Source organism: Curcuma longa, chromosome 10 (assembly GCF_044706935.1).
Source record: "Curcuma longa cultivar G26 ecotype Majalengka, Jawa Barat chromosome 10, ITB_CL_G26_1.1, whole genome shotgun sequence".
Taxonomy (NCBI): Eukaryota; Viridiplantae; Streptophyta; class Magnoliopsida; order Zingiberales; family Zingiberaceae; genus Curcuma; species Curcuma longa.
Window position 1 is genome coordinate 6,023,433 of NC_133870.1, and position 25,284 is coordinate 6,048,716.

Consider the following 25,284-nt stretch of genomic DNA (forward strand, 5'->3'; position numbering starts at 1 on the left):
AGATGGAAACAATTCGCCTTGCAATCTATCAGCACCTTCAATTTAGCTCTTATTATTCCCTGCTATAAACAAAGATGGAAACATCCTGTTAAAGAATATATGAGTTGAGAATGTTGGTTTCACCCAACTTCTGAAGATCTTGCATAAAGTTCTGAATTTTTGGAGGAAGAGTATCACAAATGCATTTATTAACTGACTAGATATTTACACCATGGTTCATGGATAGTCTGCAAGTATATCATACAACTAGGTGTTACCTGTAATGGTTTAATTTAAAGGACCAAGTTCTTTGATTCTGTTGATCTGTGAACCCTCTTCAATGTCATCTGCACTGTGCTGAGAACTAGAAAGAATATGGCCGAAATTCACCCTGAACAATTCATTGTTTTCCAAATCAAGTAGCTTCTCTTTTGGCTCGCCTTTAAGCAAGTCAATTACATCAAGGATTGTGGGTCTCTTCTCTGGCTTACTTTGGGCGCAAATGAGCCCGACAAGCACCATCCTCCTCAATTCTGACTCCACAAAGTTTCCTTTGAGGTTTGGATCTGCCATTTCTTTAAACCTCTTTTGTTGAGCTAGAGGGAGAGCCCAGTCAGCAATTCGTTGCTTCTCTGTCAGGTTCAATTTCTCGATAGCCTTTTTGCCACTCACAAGCTCAAGAAGCACTATGCCGAAACTATAGACATCGCAGCTCTCTGATGCTTTACCAAACATAGCATACTCCGGTGCTAGGTAGCCTAGAGTTCCTTTCACCCTTGTGGTAACATGTGTTGCACCATCTGGAATGAGCTTCGCGAACCCAAAATCTGAAACACGTGCTCGGAACTTGGAGTCTAGCAAAACATTACTTGCTTTTATATCTCTGTGGATAATGTGCTGTGTGTCATGGTGGTGAAGATATCTGTAAAGTAAATTCGAGTTTTGTGGCTTGAACATACATTATCAAATAGGTTTTTGAAGTAAATATCTAGCAACTTTGGAGTGCTTATATCTCAAGACTTACGCAATTCCCTCGGCTGAACCTATGGCAATGTTCATACGCCTTTTCCAGTCAAGAAGGCATGCTTGTGAATGTTGACCATGAAGATGGGAGACCAAACTCAAGTTAGGCATGTAGTCATAGACTATTAGGCGTTCTTTCCCCTCAGCACAGTAGCCGCGCAAGTTCAGCAGATTCTTGTGCCTCACTTTTGCTAAAACCTCAACCTCCGCTGCAAATTCCATCTCTGCTCTGTTGCTCCAAACCTTTAGCCTCTTGACAGCAATCTATATTGGAATCTAATTAATAAAACTTCAGGAAATAGTAACATTGCATGGATTGCGTTAACGCATAGCCAAGATTGCTCAAATAAAGTTATGAGACGATTGAATAATATGATTCAAACAAAAAATTAGAATCTTCCAATGCCTAAGGTAAGACAATTTTTAGAGGACCTTGAGACACACAAATTAGCAAGTAATTTCATGTCAAAGTAAACATTTCCCCCTCACAAAGGATACAAGTTCGTTGATTGGAAATCAAAATGAATCATTCTCTTGTAGTTGTGTGCATTTGTACTTCTTGTTCATCAATATATCAACATTGGTTTGTGTTTATTTTATTTGTTCATTGCATCTTCACATTTGACCACTTCCTTTTGATGCATTCTTGGTTCCTATGCCTCTTTTAGCTCCTATTGAAACTTGAAAACGAACTTGTCAACTCAACTAGGAAAGAATTGTCATTGACCATATATGGTGAAAAGAACATCTAAAAACTCAAGAATAATATATTCACACACATCACAATCAATAAAATTGTGAGCTAGTATAAAGTAATTCAACTTTGAATTTTCATAGACTGCTGCTAACTAAATGGCCAAGCTTGCCAATTTGAGTAAACCCACCTAGAAGATCAGTGCCATAAAATGCCTATACACCTAATTTCAACAGCATTCATGTCCACTGAAGTGCTAAATTTGGTTAAATGCTTAGATCCTTCATAATGTAATAGCATATTCTTCTAAATCACCCTTAATTCTTTAATATACGGCTCTAGTCTATTTAATGTTTACCTAGTCCTTTTTTTTGGGTATATTTCCTGAAACAATAGTAAGGCAATGTAAGTGCACCTCTATATCGGCACATGGCGTATTAGTTGACAAAAGAATAGATAGCTCAACCCCTTACTCCATATGGTTCAGTGAGGCCTCCTAGTGTTTTTTTCATTGTATTATACCCCATTATTCATCTCTTGCAAATAATACATCGCTCCTCTCATTATCCCAACTCCTTTAGTTCTCGGCAAGCTTTAGTATCAAGGAGCCCTCCACCTAAGTGTCTCGATGATATGGGTTGGAATGAGTTGCCTTGGCCATTCAAATCGGCATCCAAACATCACCCTATTGCTCCTTAGTACTACTTCCTTTAGTCCACATGTTTAAGTGACTTGAATATTCTTTTTAGCATCAAGGAGCTCCCCACATAAATGTCTTGAGCATTTTGAGTTGGATTGAGTTTCCTTGCGCTTTCACCTCCATATGCATGTTTTAGCATCAAACAGCTAGCCCCCACCCGAGTGTCTTAACATTTCGGTTATATCGAGTCTCCTTGGGTTTTCACATTAGCATCCAAACACCACCCTTTTGTTCATCAGTCGTCCAACAACTGAACAACTTGTTAAAGAATGATGAACTCAGTTTGTGCCAATAATCCTTTATGTGGGTTTTCCTCCATGAAATAGAGTAACTACTATGATTTCGAGCTATAAACATCAAATTTTCCACTTTAGCTTCAGCAAAAGATGGAATTCGTCATCTCAACGGCTTCACACGATCGGTCTCACGACCATTTGTGAAGAGGTAAATCGAGAAGTTGCAGCCACGACGGAGGAGGGCATTGTCTCGGCTTCACCGAGATCCGACCTTTGCCTACTTCAGCAAGTCTGTCCTGTCGTAACCAACTCATCTATGCCCTCAGAAGCAAATTATCCACACTCTATGATAAACAAGACAGCCAATAATGTAAATTTTACTTAAGACAAATACAGAAAACGTACCTGAGTTCCATCGTAGAGCCGGCCCCTGTATACACTCCCAAACCCTCCTTCGCCCAACTTGTTGTCGTAATTGAATTTATTCGTCGCTACGAACAGTTCATGGAGGGAGAACACTCTCCAAGTCGGCGATCCCTTCTTCCCTGGCTCCTTCCTGCACCACAAAGAACTAAGAAGATCAATTTAAAAAAAAAAAAACAAAGGAAAACGCACATTTCTGGAATCGTAAAAACCCTAATCATCCAATATTCCATAAAGATCATTTCTTGAACCCTAATCCAAAGCAGAGACGCACCCATCCCTGGACGTCCCGCAGCATAACAAGAGGGAAGGCCATCCGCCGCCGCTCCTCCTGCTCTCGGTCTCGGCTCCCCTCCTCCATCTCCAGAAGTAAGCTGCTCGTCTTTGCCTTGCGATTGAGGTCAGTCCGCCGATGGTAGTTGACTACGAAGAGAGCCCCGACGATTACGCCGCCTGCGCCGCCGCAACAAGGCGTTGGTTTAGTGCCTTCGCTCTCCTCGCTTCGGTCAAATGCAACGGAAGTCGCTGCGTGTGCTGGCCCTGCGTGGCGACTAGAGGAAAGCGAAGCGGTCTACGTGGCGCAATAAGAGTGGAAGGTTCGAAGCAACGTGACGGCGGTGGTAGGAAGATTGCCTTGGAATCTATCGGAAAAAATCAAAAATAAAAAAAACAATTTTTTTAATATTTGTGATTTTTTTATTTTAATTTCATCTACAATTAGTAAAGCCAATCTACTAAATTATTTAATCATAGCAAATAATAGAGCAATTTAAAAATTTTAGAATATGGAACTTTCGTAGAAAAGCAATTGAGAACAGTAGGGCCCGCGTATTTAGAATTTTCCAATTGTAGAAGTCAAACTTTTGTTTGGCTAAATTTGGTAATGTTAGAAAACACTTTTTAAAGAGCTCACCATTTACTTCAAGTAATTTTTTTTTTAAAAAAAGAATCTTAATCATTTTTGTCCATCTACTGGTAAAAATCTATAGCATCACTAATCGAGAGTTAACCAACGAGAACATGCTTAAGTCAAGATAGAGGTCGTCCATAATTAGTATATTAGTGGGAGCATACCTTCTCCTAAATTAGGATATTTTTTTTAGTTGTTATTACTTAATAGTGTCTTTTATGATATTAGTATTCTCCTTTTTAACGGTTGTCATTATTACTTTTCCATTTAACAATGATCATCTGAGGTTTATATATATTTCTTGAGTACATCTTGATTCTGTCTCCTAAATACTTTTGGATTTTGAATTTGATTTACACCACTATCAAACTTCGGACCTAACTATTAATCATGTTAAAAATTTTAAATTTATCTTCTTTTAAACCCATGTACTTAGCCCAACCTCCTCTTTCCTTATGAGCCCAATCGGATCAACTCATCCTTAGTAATCATAGATTATTATGAAAGTATCATCCATTTTGTCCTTTATCTTAAATATAATTTTCTTTATTCCCAAATCAAAGTCGTCCTAATTACATAAAAACACCTAAAATATAATTATCTAAATCAAATATTTATTTTCATTTCCAAATCAAATCGTCCTAATTACATAAAAACACCTAAAATACAATTATCTAAATCAAATATTTATTTTCATAATACTCTTAAACTTTCTATTTTTTATTTTGTTTTATTTATTGAGTGGAATCTGACATATCTTTACTAAATTATGAATGAAACACTCAAAAAATTTACGGTTTGGATATTAATTTTTTAACTATGTGAATATTACAACCAATCAATCATGATTAAAAGAAGACGTTTTATATAAATGGACAAATTCACAACAATGATTAAATGAATTTATATATTGTAAGTCAATTGTCATTGTTTATTTTCTTGCAAGGAAGAAGAATTATGATGTTTAGGGTTTCTAGAGGGGAGGAAGAAACCGGCAGAGGAATATATTAATTAAAAGCATAATTTTGAATTAATTAATATATATAAAGATATAAAATTAATGTAATAATTTTATTAGAATTTAATTGAATTTATTTAAATTATCTTTGAAATTATTTATTTATTTTTATTTAGTTAAAAACTTTATTTCTTGTTACATGATTGTTGCCTCTCAAAGGAGTGCGCTAAAGTGCTTTTCTTTTTCTTTTACAAAAAGTAGAATTTTCACCCCAGCGATCTCATACGATTGATTTCATGATCATCTATGAGGAAGTAAATCGAGAAGCTGCAGTTAACCATGACGGAGGAGGGTATTGCTTCACCGAGATTCAAATCCTTATCTTCTTTTGCAATTATACTCTATCGTAACCAATTCAACTATACCCCGGGGCAACTTTGTCGAACTGCCTTATCCCAAGTGGTAAGCATGGAGACATATGTTGCTTGAGGTTCCGAGTTCAAATCCTCTTAGTACCATGTAACTGTTGACTAAGGTGTTGTTTCAGCAGTAGACTCTTATCAATATAGTGATATCGTGCCTCCAAAAAATCTTTTAGAGGGTTTTCTGATATCGTTTCGACAGTGGGACCGATCACTATAAAAAGTTTACTCAATATAGTTTTGCCCCCGGGGCATAGCTAAGTTGATTACGACGGAGCAGACTTGTAGAAGAGGGTAAGAGTTCGAATCTCGACGAAGTCAAGCAATACTCTCTTCCGTCGTGATCAACTGTAGTTTTTCAATTTACCTCCTCACAGATGATCATAGAGCCTACCGTATGGGACCGCTGAGATGATGAATTCTACTTTTTTTTTTTTTAGAAGCGTACTTTTTTCAAACAATGCACTTGGGTCACTCACTACCCAACCCTTAAATCTTAATTAATTTTTATTTTAATTTTTTTTATATTTAACTATTATACTCCCAACCCTTAAATTTTAAAATAAAATCTTAAATAACTTAATCGTAAAATAAAAAATATATAAAAATGATATTCTTTACTATTCCAGGCGCGTTAGAAAATTGTTTAGACTTCCATGTTATGCACAGTCGCATATTTTAAATACGGATATCAATTCTAATCTTAAATAATACTAAGCAAATTATAACATATTAAAGATTGTTGATGATGTTAATTAATGCTTATTAGATTGGAATGAGTTAGAAGATATATTAGGAATAAAACTAAATTGCTATTCTCTCATATGGTATGTAATATAGGAATACTTTTCGATAATATAAAGCTTATCAATTTTTTATGTTTATGTTTTTATTTAAAATTAAAATCTTCGTAAACAAAATCTGGAAATTTATATCTGTTCTGCCGATCTGTTCTTATCCGCCAAAATCTACTCTTAACCCTTTTCTGGTAAAGATTTCGCGATCAGGGCAGAGGCGTATCGCCTATGTATCTTAAAACGGCAATAGGAGGGCGAGCGGAGGAAAGCCATCGATCAACATCGCCTCTCCGGTCGCCGACGCCCTTCATCATCCTGTGAGCGAGAGCGAGGGGCGAACCGTGGAGTTGGTGGCGGTGCGCTTGTTGAACGGAAAGAGGGGGAATTGCGAGCGGAGGCGTAAAGGAGGCTCCTTTCCGGCTGATCTTTGAGATCCCTGGGTCCTTTTCTGACTCGAAGGTGAGGCCTTTTGGTTGGATGATCGGAACTACGCGTAAAAGATGCGATTTTTTTTAGTCTTCGGTTTTGGGGAAGTAACAATCGCGGGCTTTGTTTTGGGATTTGATGGTGTGGTCGTTGTTTCGAACTGCTGGTGCTATTTGTTCTTGATTGCATCGTTTCTAGATTGGTGATTGCATATTTTAGGTCACCTTCTGATTATTCTTAATCTGGCATTTATTTTTTGTGTTTGTTGTTCTTCATCGTCTTCCGTTTAAGAATTTTTCCATCGCTAGAAATTGCTGATTGAATCGTTCTCTGGAGGTTTCTGATCGTATCCTGATAACTCACACTGATCTGGCATGCCATTGTGTAAGAGTTTTTATTGCTTTTACATGGGAAAATTGGGCATCTGTTGTATTGTTTATGTAATGGTTTTTATGAAAGATCTATCCCAACTTTGGAGGTTGATCTAAGGAAAGATGTACTGCAAACTTCAGAATGTCTGATCAAATTATAGAGTTAGGAGTGATACCAAAAACAAAGAAACTAAGTATTTGGGCGGCATTTAAATAGGAGAGTGAAAGGCAACTGCGAACTTGCACATTAAGAAAACTGAGTTATCAGTCAAGCTTCTTTTGGTGTTCGTTTAATCAACTGATAGTCGGAGTGGTACAAAACTATGGATACAAGTGGGAGGTGTTACTAACTGAAGTATAGTTTAATTTAGTATGAGACTAAACTATAGTCTGTCTTGGCACAAAATGTAATGGATATGGATGTACATCTAATTACTAGTTAATACAGACATAAAGCATATTTTTTACTGGATGATTATCAGTTTTATCGGGAAATTGTTTACAAAGGGAGATGATTGTTAACATTAAGCTCATAGTACTTTTCCTTTAGTAGTCTACTCTAATTGTGTATATCAAAACCCATTTAGCTTAGGTTCAAGGCCTTCGAACTTCGTATTAACTAGATATTGGAACATGTAAAGAATTTGAGTCATCATGAACATCTACCTAGGTAATGAACAACTTGGTAACATATGCAATTGCAGTGAATGAGGTTTGAAAATTTTACAACATTTTGTATAATGACTAAGAGCTAGTGACTTATTATAGGTCTAATGATTTGTTATCCATATAGCAAATAAGTCTAGTTTTTTCGCAACAAGTATGTATGGATTTGCTCAGTACTTGGTACAAACAATTTTGTTTGTTAGGTTCAAGCATTTATTTTGACTTCCACAAGCTGATAATCAAAACATGTTTTGACGATAGAGAAATCTACTCTAGATTGCTCGATTGTCCTACCTTCTGACACCTTATGCGTTCTCAATTTTCTTGAAGTTGTTGATTGATGTCTTTTATTCCAATTAATTTGCCTTTTCCATATGTCCACCTTAATGGCTCTCTTCTCATATAAAAGCTTATTTATTGATACAGAGGCAAAGGAGTAGTTTCCAACCCTTGGAGGTTTTTGATTTTGATCAAGCATCCGGTTCAACCCACTCAATGATGTATCAACATACATTCTTGAAAGGACTTTCCAATGATTCACAAGCTAGCCATGAGTTAAATGGAAATTTATTGTATCCTACTGACAGTAATAGCCTAGGTGGAAGTTTCACTAATCCAGAAACTGCTCGCTTAAGTATATGGGATGGACTCATCCCTAACTCCAGCATGCGTCCAGCTAACTTAGGTAGCCATGAGCAAATAAAACCAGAAAGTAGTTTGGCACGAAGTCGTACAAATAATGAAGCAACTGGACCCAGGATAAGTGAAAGTGTATCTGAAGCAAACAATTGGTCGTCTTTTGTTACTGAATATGCAGGACCTTCCGACATTTACAGAAACGATGTAGTGCCGTTCTCGCCATTTTTTGATGTTATTGATCTCCGTGCCAATTCTTTCAGCAGCAACGCACAGCCAGTTGGAATTGGTAGCCAGGTTTTTGAACCAGGGCTTCCAGAAGAATCACATAATAGAGGTTTGTTGCAAAGGCCACATGTTTCTCTCGATGAAATCCCTTCAAGAACCTCTGAGAGATCTTTCAGAGAGATTGATTTCTTTTCCAAGGACAATGGAGGAAGACAAAAGGTTAAACTTGGTGATACAAACTCTTCGCACAAGAGAAAAAATGTGGATGTAGTTTGTGGGGAGTCTTCCCCTATTATAAGTTCTACTACTTTCAATGACGGTGAGATTAATTTGTTTCCCTTTATCTTGCTTTTTGATGTTATTTTGGAAAAAGTATATGTCTCATCTGTCTTCCTCATCAGGTATAAATAATATTAAGGAAGATATAGATACAAGGAGCACAACGGCTAGAATTGTAGCCTTCGAAGAGCAGTCTTTGGTTTATTCTGTTGGAAATGTAGTAGGTTCCAAGAGGAACAAACGTAGAAAAATCACCCGTGCAGATCAAGCTACTACGTCTACACCTAATTTTTATCTAGAAGATAATTCCTTTGCTCTCTATGATCCTTTTCCTGTTATTGAAATACCCTTTATAGATGTTCCATCAAATCCTTCAGTGCACTCTAGGTTTACTGGTAGAAATTCCACCAGTGAAGTAGGAAGTTCTTCATGGTCTCCAATGCCTAGTATTGATGAACCTACAGAGGAACTAAACTTAGTTAGTGGTTCAAATACTTTCACACATCGATTTGTTACTTATCATAACAGAATGGGGCCAGTGCAAGACCAGTCAAACAGGGGTTTGGCCAGAAGTAGCACAATTTTATCTGGAAATGCAGTACCTACATCACAGGTTGGCACCAACTTGGCGTTCCATCAATTGACAGGAGAGAACAGTGCTGCTCACTTACACCATCGTCGTACATTAGATCAAGAAGCTGTATGTGAGTCCTTTGACTTAACAGGTTCTATACATAGAAATGGGAGCATGAGCCTTGATCTGCATCATGATCATCCATCCACATTGGTGGAGAATGTGCATTGTGAATCAGGACCTGTTAACCGTGTTTATCCTCATTCATACACGAGAATACTAAATATGTTGCCGAGGCCAAATGGTGGTGTTTCAGGTGTTCACTTGTCAACAAGGAGCCTTGCAACTGTAAGAAGAGAACGAAGATGCAGGATTTTAGAGGTATAAAATGAAACATAACGATTGATAATAGTTTTTAAGGCTGTTCAACTTCTGTTTTTCCTTTTCAACAATTAATCCTTTTATTCACTTTCAAGCACCAATCACCTGTTCGTTTTCATACTTAGCTACATCAAAACATAGATTTCATACGTTGATTTCCCCATTAGCTACATGAATAGGAAAGTATACACTCTAAAACTATGTTTTCTATAGAATATTGGTTAGGCAAGTTCTTTCCCAGCATATGCATTTCATCAAAAGAATGAATCGTTGATTTCACTGTGAAAATAATGTATCTTTTGAAACATTACTGTCACTGTAAATGATTTTGTTTCAATTATAACCAGTGTCGCTTTTCAAATGTTGCCTGGGTGTGCTATAGTGTACTCTATCGAAATGTAAGAAAATAAATTTCTAACCAGGGGGTTGAGACTTGCATAGCAGCATATGCATACGCATAACATTTTCTGATATCTAAGGTTGAAAGATAAACATTTGCAGTCCTTTAACCTATGAACAAACACTGATGTCAGGATGAATATCACAATGAGGTTCCTTATGAATTGGTTCCTTCATTCATCTGAAAAAATCTTTTTAATTGTAAAATTTTGGTTACAGTTTAATTAATCAAACCTTTATTTTGTAACTTGTAAATATACAAGGAAGTAATTGGAGAATTGCAATTGGGTGATATACATATAGGGCTAGAAATAGGATCTCCTCGATATGGTGGCATTTGACTTATTAACATTTTTTTTTCTGCAGGGTCCCCTGGATTTTGAGCCGGTATTCCATAGGGCTAGAAATTCACATGATATGTATCGAGATATGCGGATGGACATTGATGATATGTCTTATGAGGTAATAAACTCAGCCTTTTCTTGTGCCTTAGAGCAAGGATCATTTGAACTTTTAACTGTAAAAACCATCACACATGCAGGAACTGCTGGAGTTAGAAGAGAGTATAGGTAATGTCAACACTGGACTCAGTGAGGAACAGATCCTGAACGGCCTTTCGCAATGCAAGTATATATCTAGTTCATCGGAATCATCGGAGGATGCTGAACAATGCTCCATCTGTCGGGTATGATTATGCAATGCCTTAAGCAGTATTAGTGTGTTTGGCACGAAGTCACCAGTTGAAGTATTTTCTTTCAAATAGCTACCTTAATCATGCTGCTCCCTTTATTGACAGGAAGAGTATGTTGAAGGAGAGCAACTAAGTCAGCTCGATTGTGGTCATCACTTCCACACTGTCTGCATCAAGAAATGGTTAGGGATTAAGAATTTGTGCCCTATCTGTAAGTCCACCGGCCTTGAAGATGCCTGATAAGTTTCAGAATGGATCCAAAAAAGATGAGTTTGAGTGGCTTTTTCTTTGCTAAATTAGTATTGTGACTAATTGGCACCATTTTTCTAGTTCTTCCTTGAAAATGCATGCACAGTGCTGCTACTTTTTTATGTTCATGTTTTGTTTTGCATGAAATGAATGTTCCTGATGAATTTCAAGGTACTTCCTGACCGTATGGTTGATGCTAGAACTAATTCTATCACCCACAGGTCTTTGATTTTTTACCATGAATGTTTATGCAACGAGATGATGAAGTTTGAATCATTTTAGCACAGTGTAAAAGATGTTATAATTTATTATTTATGGTCTCTAAAGATCTAGTGATTGATAAAAGTGCAACATCTATCATTTTAGATGGTTCTTACTTTCTTTCTTAGATGATTCTTAGACAAAAGTGAGAGGAGAATGGGGTTAAGAAACAAATAAGACACCAGAATTGGAATAGATATAGATTCAAAATTGTGAGGGTACTTTAATTCTTTTGATAAATCCTACAACTTGGTGAATACATCAATATTCCAAGATTTATAGTGACTTACAAAAAAAGATCTCATCGTTCAAACGTATATAATTATCAATTATCCCTTTAGTATTGTAGCAGTGGGATGAGATGTTCTTTCGATGATTTGATAAAAAAAACTCATTTTACTTTTGATAAAAAAAAATTTGATGTTTAATGGTACTTTTTTATTTTGTTAAGGGTTAGTAAATATATACATGGCCAAAATAAATTATATATGCTATAAAATTTTAATACGTTTCAAATCTTGCATTTATTTTAAGAAGCTTTAATATGCATCAAGTTTTTAAATTTAATTTGTCTTTTATTTTCAAGGGCATACTTCTTATTTGTATTAGAAAATATTTGTCTTTTATTTAGGAATATTAATATCTTTAACTCTAAAGAGTTTCTGATTATATTGAATAAAATAATGATAAAAAATAATTATCTATTATGAATATTACGGGTTTATCCTATTAAGTTTCGGTATTATCTAAATTATATATTAAATTTTTATGATACTCAAATTATGTATCATATTTTCAAAAACTCTTTTCTTTATAGTTTTATTAATCAATTTCATCTAAAATTAATTGATGAATCTAAAAAATTACAAATCACTCTATATACTTTTGAAAACTCCCTTAATATATATTTATTAATAACATAAATTGTGAATAATAAATTTTTAAATTTATAAATTTTAATAAAATTTATCACAAACGCATAAAGTTTAATACAATATTAAAACTCTTCTTATTTAAAAAATATCAAACTTTTAAATCATTCAAAATTAATTAATAAATGTAAAAAATCTAATAAATTAAAAAATTTAAAAACATATTCTTAATTTAATTCATTTAGATCGGAAAATAAAAATACATTAAAAACTTTCAAAATTATATTGATTTTAATTTAAATGATTTTAAATTCTTTAAATTCATCGGTCAAGAGATATTTTAAAAATAAAATATGTAATTTAAATATTAGAAAAGCTGTATAAGTGATTTTCATAATACCAAAATTTACTTTGGTTTAGTAAAATACTCATAATTTTATGAAAACAGATTAAATTCTAGTAAAAATTAAATAACATAAAGTAAATATTTTTAAAAAATTATCAACGTAAATTTGTAAAAATAATCAAATTAAAATTTTTTTCATTATGTTGCTTCTGCCTTAAAATTAACAGATATTGAAGAAATCGAAATATTCACATTTTAATCTAATTAAATAACCAGCATCATGCATCAATTTCTTCCCTGTTTTACTAATCCACAGTTAAAATACAATAATTATGAACAAACCAAGTGATCAAAGAAATAAAATCTAAAACACATAATCCTTATTAGTAAACGTTTTCTTTCAAAAAACAAAAATCACAACGGTAAAAAACTACAGTAATTTAGTCGAAAAAATCACCAGAAATCATCATTTATCACAACTGGAAATTTACTAAGCACCAAAAAAGTATTGTGTTCAAAATCCAAAATGGCACAATCATCAGTAGTACATGGAAACACTCCACGGGGTTTTCAAAATAAAAGCTGCTTAACAAGAATCTAAAGAACCTTGGTGCCTAACCAATGTCTGAAAAGTGAACACTAAAAACTCAGCTGTTGATCTTAAGCAAATTACACAATTGCATTTGCTGCACTTGCAATCCTTGGCCACAGGTCTGCGCATTCCTTGCCAATTGGTCCAGTGATTGCAGATCCTGACACAATCAAACAGTTAACCAAGTCCTGAAACGATCAAAACACACAAAGGGTTAAAGAACCAATTAGCATGGTATAGTACCTTTCATTTCTCCCTTTGGATTAACAATCACTCCCGCATTGTCTGTATGATTGGAAAAGCAAAAGCAACAGCTAATTGAGAAAATGTCGATGAAAACAATCAGAATGCAGATAAAAGAAAAATTACTAGTTTGGAATCCATCCGAGAATACTTAACAGGCTATTGTGGCAGTAAAAATTAAAAAGAGACAATACAACATGTGAAACGCTTATCCTACATAGAACAGGGACACATACAGGAAAAACTATAGCAGAGCCGCAAGGATGTAATATCAGCAAAATGGTAAATGATGAAATGGTGCATCAAAAATAAATAATTTACCTATCAATGTGTCAACTTGAATATCATACGATTAACCAAACACAAATTGTGAGGGAAACCAAGAGTTAAACAATCTTCAGAGTGTAGAAACATAAGCAGTAAACTACCATGTGAAAGGCAAGACGATCTTCAGGGGGTGACAATCCAAATTCATATACAAGCACTATTGGAGGTAGTTTAACCTTGTCCCTCCTATCCCGGAAAGCAATTGTTACACATCTAATGTGGTACCAGAACACCTTGTGGTTCTTAATGCCAGTGTTATGTCACTGATGTTATCAGTGGCAAGAAATTTAAAAAAGTGAGATATTTTCCATAGAGTAGAAGTGTACTACCATGTAGAAGGCAAGGTGATGTTAGCAGTACACAGATACTGAAGGTTGGGGAAGAGGGTTTAAGACCTGTATAATAACACTATTGGGAGACATTTATCCTTGTTTCTCCCATCCCTAACGGTAATTGTTACAACCATGAATCGGCAAGCAAAAATTATTGCCCTTGAATTAAATCACATCACTACGATCTCAAACTTCCATATAAGCTCCCTGTAAGAGAGGGTACTTCAGTGAGAAATTGCATGGAACCGAATAAGAATTTTGAGAGAAGACTTAAATTCATTCTCAACTTGTTATTGATCAACCACGTTCAATCTAAATATAGTGAGATGTAGTCAATGGTTCAAAAAACTATAACTTGCAATAAGTTATGAAACAAATATATACACAAGAAATCGACTTGGATATAGAGATCAATGAGCATACCTTCAAAGTACATGTATACGCCATCCTTTCGGCGCCACGGCTTCCGCTGACGAACAATGACAGCAGGCATGACCTTTTTCCGGAGATCAGGCTTCCCCTTCTTGACGGTAGCCATAACCATGTCCCCGACGCAGGCAGAAGGCAAACGGTTGAGGCGACCCTTGATCCCCTTCACAGAAATGATGTATAGATTCTTCGCTCCGGTGTTATCAGCGCAGTTCACCGTCGCCGCCACTGGTAGACCCAGAGACATCCGAAACTTGTTCCCCGCCGTTCCTCCGCGACCTACAAACCCACAGGCCACAAATCCAAATAAAAAGACGACACAAAAACTCAACTTTCTCCGCAACGAAGATCTTCAACGGCAGATCCGGCACAAATAGAGCGAGAGGAGTACCTCGCTTCGACATCTTGGAAGTCTGCGAGAAGATACCAAATGTTGCGCCCTCGCTGGAATTTATACAAGGAACGGCATCGACCTAGGGTTTTAATGTTGCATGATTTTACGAGAATGCCACTGGGCCATTGAAATGGTGGGCTTCAGTGGGCCTGCTTCAAAATAAGGCCCGGCCCGATCCAAATCAATACGTTGACCCATATGTTTTCCATATGCGGCAACCTCATGTTTGACTTTGACCTACGGTCGCAGACAATGCCGGAAACATAAGGTTGTTTCCAAAAATTAAAAAAAAATGTTCTTTGCTTTTCCGAAAAGGATCCAAATCCGAATATCGGGTATGTTTTTAGGATCCGATCCGATAAGGACAAGCACAAAAGGAGAGATCCATCCCTCATTCCAGCTTCCGTCTCTCTCCCCGTGTCCAGCAATGGCGGCTTCTTGCATCTTCTCCTCTTCCGCTCGCCGCCTCGTCGCATCTCCCAAGCTCCTCCCAAATCGCTCCGCCTTCCCTTCCAACGCCTCCTCCTTCCTTTGCCTATCAAGGTCGCTCCTTTTCTCCTCCCCGATCTCCTTCCAATCTCTCCCAAGATCCTCCCCAATCGCCCTCCGAGCGCAGCAGCAACGGCAGCAGGACCAAGAATTGGAATCCGTGGACGCCTCCCTCCTCCCTCCCAAGCTGCGCGACATCATCGCCCTCTTCCAGTCGGTTCCCGAGCCGAAAGCCAAGTACCAGCAGCTCCTCCACTACGGCGCCCGGCTGCCGCCGCTCGACCCCGCGTTCAAGACCGACGCCCACCGCGTACGCGGTTGTGTGTCCCAGGTCTGGGTCCGCGCCTTCTCCGACCCTGACGACCCGACCGCCGTCCGCTTCGAGGCCGATTCGGACTCCGCCCTAACCAAGGGCCTCGCCGCCCTTCTCGTCTTCGGCCTCTCTGGATCCCCCGCCACCGTCATCGCCCGCGTGCCGCCCGACTTCGTCCAACTCCTCGGCCTCCGCCAGAGCCTCACCCCGTCCAGGAACAACGGGTTCCTCAACATGCTCAAGCTCATGCAGCAGAAGGCCGTCCAGCTGTACATCGAGTCTGCCCAGACCGGCGACAGTAAACCTGTAGAATCCAAGACTGCGAGCACAACAAATAAAGAAGAGAAAAATTCAATTTTGGGCGGCGAAGCCGAGGAAGTCCCTGGAGAATCGGCCTCACAGGTCAACGGTAACTCAAATCTCGCTGATAAGGATGAGACGTCGGAAAGGGATGATCTTGGTGGAAGGAGGAAGAGAATCATCGAGAGATTGCAACAAGGGCTATCTCCGTCGGAATTGGAGGTGGAGGATGTATCTTATCTCCACGCAGGCCACGCCGGAGTCAGGGGAAGCACTGATGGAGAGACGCATTTCAATGTCAGGGTGATCTCGAAGGAGTTCGAGGGGAAAAGCTTGGTGAAGAGGCACAGGCTTATCTACGACCTGCTGCAAGAGGAGTTGCAGAGTGGATTGCATGCACTGTCCATTGATGCCAAGACTCCATCAGAAGCTCACTCCGGCTAAAGGTTCTCAGTATTCATTTCTTCTTTTTTCTTCGCCCAAACAGTAATTGCTACTTCCTGTAGATCTCTAGCAAAGAAAAAGAGAAAACAAGAGAGAGTAAGCAATAGATAGTATGCATTTAGTGAAGATATGTGATGCTATTTTCAAGTTTGATGATTGCTGATTGTTATGTTTACTGATAATGATCGATATTTGGCTTTAGTTTATGGTGATTTAAGTCTGAGACTGCCAGCACTCTTCCAATCTATGCAGTATTGTGTATTTGATTGTTTTAAATGAATGGTATCATGTGGAAGACTTGAAGAAGACTTGGTCTTGTGATTCTTCAACAAATCATTTTAGAGTCATTCTAAAACCTTATGCCATGTAGGTTTTTCATGGAGAGGCTACAAAATCTATATTGTCCTTGTTCCTGCTCCAGTTTTTGATTGTTGGAATTCTCTTTGGACATTGTAAAAGAACTCAGAATTCATTGAATAAACGCTTCCACAAATGGAAGTGTTCAAATAATATATAGCCAAAAGCATTCACTAATGATGATACGTTCATTATATGAGCATAGTATTTTTTTGCAGTGTTCTTGGTAAACTCTCTTTTCAGAAAACTTCAAATAAGAACTTCATCGCTTGGTAACAAAATCTTCAGTTGCATAGGACAACACCAAAGTATCAGATACACTGAATAGCAGAGAAGTTTGAAAGCTTCGACTGGCAATGCTAGAAATCAAGATAATAGCAAAGCATATCTGTGTTTGCTTACCCGATCAGATCGTTGACCTATTGATGCTTGTTTTGAGTGTTTTTCTTCATCAGGGATACATGAATGTATGCCCTTTTCTGCTAGAATATTTCACAGTCAAGCACAATGATGGCCCAGATAGTTGATGATCTTTGGGAGACAATTTATCTGTATGGAACTCACTCGAAAAGGAATTATAAGGCACAAAAGAACATAACATTTTGAAAGATTAAAGAAAATAGAAACAAGCATGGGTAGAATACATGGGCCAATCTATGACCAAGATAGACAGAGTTACTGATTCATGAAATATTATATGCAGATTCCTCCAAGTTTTAGAATTATTATCGGCATTATAGTAAAACAGATAAATTGCCTCGTAGACATGTGTTGATGTACATGGATTTTTAGAAGCAAATCTATCGATTGAGTAGAGAGACATTAATACAGTGTACCATAACACAAGTTGATTTATCAACCATCGAAGTGGAAAATAAATTTCCAAATAGAGAGAACATGTGACGAGAGCTAGTGGCCAGATCCATCACCAGTCAATAACTAAATGTCTGCAAATAATCATGTTTTTGATAGAATTGGTCAAAACAAAAAGAAGTACCTTAATTGGTGCAACATGGATTAAGCCTAATAACACTGACTGGCCAACTGCAACAGCAACACCTCTGTGTAATGCTGATCCAGGAGTTTCAATAGAGCCTAATATACGAACAAGCATCTTCGGTAAATAGTTAATTACTCTTTCGCCTTCTCCAAATTGTATCATAGAGCAATCCATCTGTCATTCCTATATGGAAGCTAGCATAGAGGCTCCAATTGCTGCTACATGAATTTGGAGGCTTAGACTCGGATGGAAACAGCTTTTTCTCAATAGCATATAAATCCAAAGTAATTTAGGGTCACCGTACCCACATTTGTCGCATAACTTTTAGAAATTATTGTAGAATGTGCTCCACTATCAACAAAATCCTGGAAACAGAAGGATAAGATAACTAAAATCAGTCTGAAAGATCTATCCTATTAAACTGGGATAGATGATTGTAATACTGAAAAATAAATCATTGTCGAACCTTCCAGAAGAAAGATAGTAGCCTATGTGAGGTTCCATCAGATTGTTCAAAGGCATTTTATCTATAACTTTATCACCTGTCAATTATTTTGAAGAAAGTTTGGAGTTCACAGAATTCAGAATATTACAAGATAAGTGTTGCATGTGGTTTGAGACATATTACTCAAATTTGTGTGCCAAACGCTGCAATTCCCGTGGGCAATGGAAGTGAAGTGGCACTATCTTTCATCCCATGGACAAAAATAGATGGGATATGATTTTTCCCATCCTTCCCAGTGATAAACTAATTACGAATGTGTTGCTTATCATTGTAATATGATCTATCCAAAATCCACTTATTTACTTGATTCATCTTCTGCAGAACTAAGAATGACAACCAAGTCTCTATAACTTACATTACCTTCAAAGGCACTCCATTAACTTCCATATCTACCTAGAAAAAAAAATGATAAATCCCAGTCAGTCTCATGGATTCAATCCCTGGGGTGGCCGGCCCGGTCCCACAGAAGTTTCCCACCGACCACCAGAGTAAATCGGGAAGCACATACGGCGGCCAATCCAGATGTCCAGCATCCTTTGATTGCGTTCCCCATTTGGAAGAAAATTCTTACAAATACACCGTAACTGGGGATCGAACCACGGGTCCCTAGGTCACAACCCGGATGTTCTACCGTTGCACCATTGCCTCGGGGACAACTTCCATATCTACCTAGAGCATAAGAGAGAGAGAGAGAGAGAGAGAGAGAGATTCGATCAAATGTAAATAGAAATTGTTTCTCATTCGATAGCAAAAGTATACAACAAGCATGTGTCATACCATTCTTGCAAAAGCTTCAGGATTATGTCCTACAGTGGCTTCCCAATTTTTCATCAATTCCTTTATGCAATTTAATCATTGATCAGAAAACACTATAGAGAAAAGAAAAAAAAAATCAACAGTCATACATACTATAAGGCGATTAGCAAAGAAAAAAGTGATTGAATAATTGGCAATCCTCTAGTTTCTAAATTAACATGAAGCTAATATCAAGTCCATATTCTATTTTTGTGCAACAGGTGTGGACCCATGAAATTCAAGAAGCCCAAAGAGGGCCTCACTTAACCATGTGAGATTAATGGGAGGTGGTGACTTGCATTTCAGCATTACCTGAGGTGGTGTTTCGTTAATTAGTAAAATACAGTTGGTATAACCAGATGAGAAGATACCAGGATGGTTGTCTACACCATTACTGAATTTGTATGAGGACTTTCTGAGAGGTTGCAGAATTATTGACTGTGATTTTTGTATCATTATCATAAATTACCTGGCTCCTCGACAAATATGGTTTGATGTTGGTGACAATGATGTAACATTATCTTAAATGTGATTTCTATTTGTAATGCAAACTTTAGAGACTGTCCAAGAATAATACATTAATAATGCAAGCAAATTTTACTAACATTTTCATGCAAAAGTTGGATATTTCAGGGATGCACCTTACGTCCAGAAGACAATTTTCCAATCACCTTGTACAGCCACTAGGCTAGCTCAAAATAGCTGAAATTCACAATTCATCCTTGTTGTTCTTGCACCAATGTGCGTGATCCCTAGGTCATTTCCACCAAACAAAAGTCAACTGCCTTCCACTTTTAAGGTTTAAAGATTATAAAAAGGGAGGATGAATAAGAGAAACTTAATGGCTAGGACTGTTAGCAGTTGAAGCAAAAGAAAAAACTAATGTAAAAAGCTGACATCTAAATGAAGAGGATCTACTATGAATTGTGAACTAATTGATGTCCTCGAGCTGACTGAGTGTCGCACCATAACAGTCTGCTTTTGAGAATTGATGGACTCTGTCTAATTAGTACAGCCCCATGGATATTACAAGGAGCCTCAGACCATTAGTTCTTGACAAACACTGGTAGCATCAGAGATCAGGTCACCAAGTGAAGGTCAGGTGGCATCAAAAAAGCATCAGGATTTTGTGCATGTTTTCTGATCTACAAGCTACGGGGATTTTGCCATGTACCAACTCTGGAACAAGGCTAAGTTTCCACTTTCAAACAGATCCAGGAATATCATAGAAGATATTGGAGAGACTACAGCTGGATTCTTTACGGAGAAACATAGACACCATACCTGGTAGAGTTTTTATTTCACATTAGGATTGACTCGCTGCACAAAATTTAATCTCTTGCAGAAATTATTACCCAGCAAAGTGTTGCAAGGAGCTGAATGAAAACAGTAAACAAAAATAGTCTCAGCTTTGCTTATCACTTGTCCATGAGCAGACCAAAACCTGCAGAAAGGTTCTGACTAATCAAAGAGTCCCAAGTGGCTGACTGAGAACTTTTTTTTGATCTTGAAGCATTGCTCTGACTGCAATGTTAGCCTTCTGCAGCTCCCCTCTGCGACATAAGGATGAAATCATAGCATAGTAGGTAGCAAAGTCATCTCCCGGTGGTTTTACTATCTGATATTCATGAGCTTCCTTGTCATTGTCTATGTTGAATTTCAAACTGAGTTCATGTTCTGGCCTTGACTCCCTATTCCTTTCTGGGTGATGAATATGTGTTCCCACTGTCTTTTCAGTTTTCATGTCTAGCATATCAGAATCATGCAGCTTATTCAGTTTCGTAAACATTCTGTGGCTGCTAAACCTTGCAGAAGAAAAAAACATACAAGAAATTTCATTTAGAATTGGTATGACTTCCTCAATTCTTCCTTGCTCACATGCAACTGATAGAAGATTCTGCAAGGACTCTAGATGGAGTTCATTTCCAGCAGCATTTATCAGGTTCGTAATTTCTTCGGACTTCAACATTTCCCGCAACATGCCTCTTGCTTCTTCCAGCCTTCCCTTAGCAAAGAACGCTTTTATGAGGCTCATGAAGCCCAAGAAATCTGGAAAATGCCCTCTACTCTTGCACTGAATAAAGAAGCTTAGACCACTTTCAACATCCCCTTGTTGACAAAATCCACTGATAATAGAAGCAATTGTAAAAGCATCAGGATTCAAAGAACACTTTTCTAGATCTGAGAGAAGTTCCATGGCTTTATCAACTAAACCAAAGCTGCAATAGCCATTTATTAGCTTGTTGTAAACATATGTATTAGGAATAACACCCTCGTTGATCATCCTTTTTAATAGTTTGCTTGCATCATCCAGAAAACCTTGTCTAGACAAAGCACCTATAAGAGTAGAATAAGTAACAACTGTAGGAGGAATTAGAAGTTTTTCCAAAGAATCAAAAACCCTAAATGCTTCAGTTAGGCATCCCTCTTGACATAGCCCATTGATCACAGAATTGTAGATGACTATATTTGGATGTAGTCCTTTCTTTTTCATGGCTGCACATAGGTCTAGAGCTTTTTCAAGATAACCTGACTTGCAAAGTCCATCCACCACAATGGAGTAAACAAATAAATCCAACGACACTCCATTTTCTTCAGACTGCAATAAAAACTTGTAGGCATCTTCAACTCTACCCTTCTTCTTAAGGGATTCAATAGTTGTGGCTAGGATCCTTCTGCTCTTAAACTTCAAAAAATGAATAGCTTTATCTACATTTTTCTTGCAAAGGTAAAGGAAGATTGCATTTGACCTATCAGATGCAAAGGTCCCATATTGTTTGATGAATTCACCCATTATTATTTCAGTTGTATGTTTATCTCCAATTCGTGAAAGACCTTCCAGAAGCACATCATATGATTTGCCCTTGACTGGCAAGTATTTCATTCTCAAGAGCATATACACATTCAATGCAATTGGAAAACGCCCTTTCTTGCACAAAAAAAGGACAACATCATTACATATTAAAGAGAGAAGCTCAGGGTCTATGTTCTCCACTCTGTGAACAAACCTCAACAAACTATCACCATTACCTTCACTAAATATAGTTTGAATTAGCATCCTACAAGTAGTTGCATCAGGAAATAGGCTTTTCTCAACAAGGTCTTCAAACACTTTGATAGCAACTTCTGTCATACTATGCCTACACAATCCTTTGATCATATAATCATGGATGGAAGAACTAGTGAATGTTGAATCCCTTTGATACTCATTGAACAACATAAGTGCTTTTTCAACCAAACCTTCTTTAAAGTAACCATCAATCACAGTAGAATATGTAATTGAATTTGGAACCAAACCCATCGAAGGCAATTCATTAAACAGCTTGCAAGCATCTTCTACCATACCTACCATGAAAAAAGACTTGATGAGTACATTGCAAGTAACAATGTCACAAATAACGCCAGATTCATCTAATCTCCTTTTTACCTCCAGGATGCCTCCTACATTTGTTTCCTTGAGGTACCCGTGTAACAGTATAGAATAGGTAAAATTATCGTTGATGAAACCATTTGAGATCTCATTTGCCTTGTTTATCTGACCAACTTTACACAGAGAATTGATGACGGTGTTATAGGTCACAGGCCCAACCTTTATCTCTTTTCTCTCCATTTCTTCAAGCATATTGAAAGCACCATCTAAGTCCCCCCTCCTACAGAAGCCATCAATCATGATAGAATAAAGGAATTCATCTGCAACAAAACCAAATTCTTCAGCCTTCCTCAGTAAGCAAAGTGCTTCCTCCAACTTATTCCTCAAGCAGAAACCACGAATTATAGTTGTGTAAGTCACTAAATTGGGTTGTATATCCTGATTCGCCATTTCAGTCAGAAAACCAATCACTTTCTCTACACTCCCCTCCTTACATAGACCGTCAATGATGCTAGTATAACTAACTGCATCTGGATTTATTCCTGTTTCCATCATGAATTTGTGTTTCCGAAGTCCTTCCATTATCTCACCTCTCTTCATATACCCATCAATCAAGCAGGTATACAAAACAACATCAAGCACCATTCCATTGTCTTCCATCTTCCGAACCAGATTGCAAGCCTCATCAATTCTCCCTTCTCTGCATAAAGCATCAACCACCGTAGTAAAGGTGACAAGATTAGGATCCAAGCCAGCAACTTTGGCTCTTTCATAAAACTCTAGACCTAGTGCAGGCATCCCAATCCTCGAAAATCCAGAGATGATGGAACTGCATATGAAATTATCAGTCAAAAATAGATTTTTCTCATCACCTATGGCCTCCAAGACCTGTACTGCTCTATCGAATCTACCTTGAGAACCAAAAGCCAAAACGAAAGCACGATAGATTCCGACAGAGGGGCAAAATTTGTGATGCTGAATGCATTCCTGCAGGATAGCTAGGGCTTCATCTGGATTCCGTTCGACGACGCAAAGACCATGGATAAGGGACTCGAAGAGGGAGCTGTTGGGAGTGAAACCGAAGTCCGACTCAGCGCGGAAAATGAAGCGCTTGGCTTCCCGGAAGCGGTGGGATTGGAGGAGTGTACGGGCGACAAGGGAGTGAGTATAGGGATGGACGAGGATAGAGTTGGCGGTTATTTGGGAGAAAAGATGGAGAACAAGGGTGGGCTTGCATGCCCTATGGAGGAAGAGGAGGAGGAGCTTGAGTGAGCGAACAGAGGGCCTGAGCAAGCCAGCCTTGATTTGATTCTGTGGCGTTGAGAGCCTGGGCATGTTCGATTGGTTTGAGCGCCTTTGCCCGAAGTAGCAAGGCCGGCGGACGGCGGCGCGACGGCGATCCGTGGTGGGGAAACGAAGGCCGGAGTGGAGCGGCGGCGGCGGCGGCGGCGGCGGCGGCGGCGATCAGATTAGGGCCTGTCGTGGGTCGGCCCAAAAATTTGGCTCCATTTATAAATTTGGTTCCATTTATAGCAAAAATTAATAAATAAAATATTTTTTTGACAGTTACAAATTAGTTTTTAGATAAATAATGCATGTTAAATTCTTACACCACAATTAAATTATTCTAATAAAATTATAAATGTTGTTACATAAATAAAATTTCATAATATAACAATTCATGCTAAAAATATTAATAAAACAATTTAAAATATAAAAGCATTGTTAAATTTAATCTTTCAATAAATCTCAAAATTTGTTTTTTTATTTCATAAGCTTTCTTCACATCCCACAAAATTTTCTTTTTCAAATATCATTTTCTTAATTTCTCCTTCTTTTTCTTGATTCGCCATTTGTCTTTTTAAACTTGAAGTTCCAAATAAATCCAAATATTAAATAATTACGCCTTAATCACATTCAACATAAATGCATGTATGATAAAGATACGAATAATCTTAATTTTCATCAATATCTTATATTTTCTATTTTACTTATACCAGATATTTATTTTAATTCTTTTTTCTATACATTCATTTTAAATCTTAATAGTTGAAAACTCATCCATTCATAATATTTTTTTTAATCTAGGTATCTAACTCTTGCAAGATTAATTCTAAAGATAGGCAGTAATTCAATTAATTGAATTAAAGCTAACCTCGTAAATCGACCACTAAATAATTTTGAAAAGTATAGGTAGATCTTTATGTGACACCCTAATATCATGAATGATTCAAATTTCATAATATTCCTTGAAAAATACTCAATGTAAAATTCAAACCCTAAAAGTCCATCCACAAATACTTTTTTTTTCATTTACAACACGAACACTAACTCTGTATGCATAGAAATAGCTCTCGGAGTATGATTGAGTTGATTAGTACAAGACATACTTATTGAAATGGATAAGGATACATAAAATTGAATGACAAAGATTTATTATTTCTAACACAAAAAAAGTAATCTTATTTTCACAATTTACTTGCCTTTTGAATTGCCCCAAAATATATTGATTTTTTTTGTAAACGACTCTAAAATTTTTTAAGCTCTTATCAATTTAAACCCTCATGTTGGCAGAAAAAAATTTATAAAATTCAGATTTATTATAAATATTGTGGAAGCTATTATTAACATGGTAAATAATGAATTGTTTTATTGTGCATGTCTAGGAAAACTTTGTTAATTAAAATGATTAATTTTAAATTACTTATGGGAGTATACAAATGAACTTATAAACTATTGTTAAATAAATAAAAAATTTACTAAAAAAATTAAGAAAAAAAAACAGTAGTAAAATATAATTTTTCAACAGGGTTGCAGATTTATGTTTTTTTTTTTTAAAATATATTTATTTTACATTTTTTCTTGTATAAATA

The 25,284-nt window shown here is 37.0% G+C and overlaps 5 protein-coding genes and 1 long non-coding RNA gene across 6 annotated transcripts; 2 read left to right on the forward strand and 4 right to left on the reverse strand.

Moving 5' to 3' along the window:
* Positions 1–81: 81 nt before the first annotated feature.
* Positions 82–6,949, reverse strand: LOC141835540 (PTI1-like tyrosine-protein kinase At3g15890). Its single transcript, XM_074722946.1, has 5 exons — positions 6,932–6,949; positions 3,330–3,478; positions 3,038–3,188; positions 1,004–1,266; positions 82–901 (listed from the first exon to the last, which is right to left on the reverse strand). Exons 1-5 carry the CDS (start codon positions 6,947–6,949, stop codon positions 268–270), a joined length of 1,215 nt encoding a protein of 404 aa, XP_074579047.1. The 3' UTR covers positions 82–267.
* LOC141836762 (uncharacterized) lies at positions 6,316–11,216 on the forward strand. Its single transcript, XM_074724287.1, has 6 exons — positions 6,316–6,601; positions 8,032–8,788; positions 8,871–9,703; positions 10,469–10,564; positions 10,644–10,787; positions 10,899–11,216. Exons 2-6 carry the CDS (start codon positions 8,101–8,103, stop codon positions 11,031–11,033), a joined length of 1,896 nt encoding a protein of 631 aa, XP_074580388.1. The 5' UTR covers positions 6,316–6,601; positions 8,032–8,100; the 3' UTR covers positions 11,034–11,216.
* A 1,774-nt stretch (positions 11,217–12,990) lies between these two features.
* Positions 12,991–14,937, reverse strand: LOC141836273 (large ribosomal subunit protein uL14x/uL14z/uL14y). The gene is made up of 4 exons (XM_074723719.1): positions 14,836–14,937; positions 14,439–14,723; positions 13,357–13,398; positions 12,991–13,273 (listed from the first exon to the last, which is right to left on the reverse strand). Exons 1-4 carry the CDS (start codon positions 14,846–14,848, stop codon positions 13,191–13,193), a joined length of 423 nt encoding a protein of 140 aa, XP_074579820.1. The 5' UTR covers positions 14,849–14,937; the 3' UTR covers positions 12,991–13,190.
* Positions 14,938–15,234: 297 nt separating this feature from the next.
* On the forward strand, positions 15,235–16,590 carry LOC141836214 (sufE-like protein 1, chloroplastic/mitochondrial). The gene has a single exon (XM_074723652.1). The coding sequence runs from the start codon at positions 15,266–15,268 to the stop codon at positions 16,382–16,384; it is 1,119 nt and encodes a 372-aa protein (XP_074579753.1). The 5' UTR covers positions 15,235–15,265; the 3' UTR covers positions 16,385–16,590.
* Positions 16,591–17,132: 542 nt separating this feature from the next.
* LOC141835722 (uncharacterized) lies at positions 17,133–18,085 on the reverse strand. The gene is made up of 3 exons (XR_012602412.1): positions 18,046–18,085; positions 17,739–17,956; positions 17,133–17,220 (listed from the first exon to the last, which is right to left on the reverse strand). It is a non-coding gene; the product is annotated as an uncharacterized LOC141835722 (long non-coding RNA).
* Positions 18,086–20,260: 2,175 nt separating this feature from the next.
* On the reverse strand, positions 20,261–23,746 carry LOC141836529 (uncharacterized). The gene has a single exon (XM_074724043.1). It carries the CDS (start codon positions 23,744–23,746, stop codon positions 20,507–20,509), a length of 3,240 nt encoding a protein of 1,079 aa, XP_074580144.1. The 3' UTR covers positions 20,261–20,506.
* Between the last annotated feature and the right edge of the window lie 1,538 nt (positions 23,747–25,284).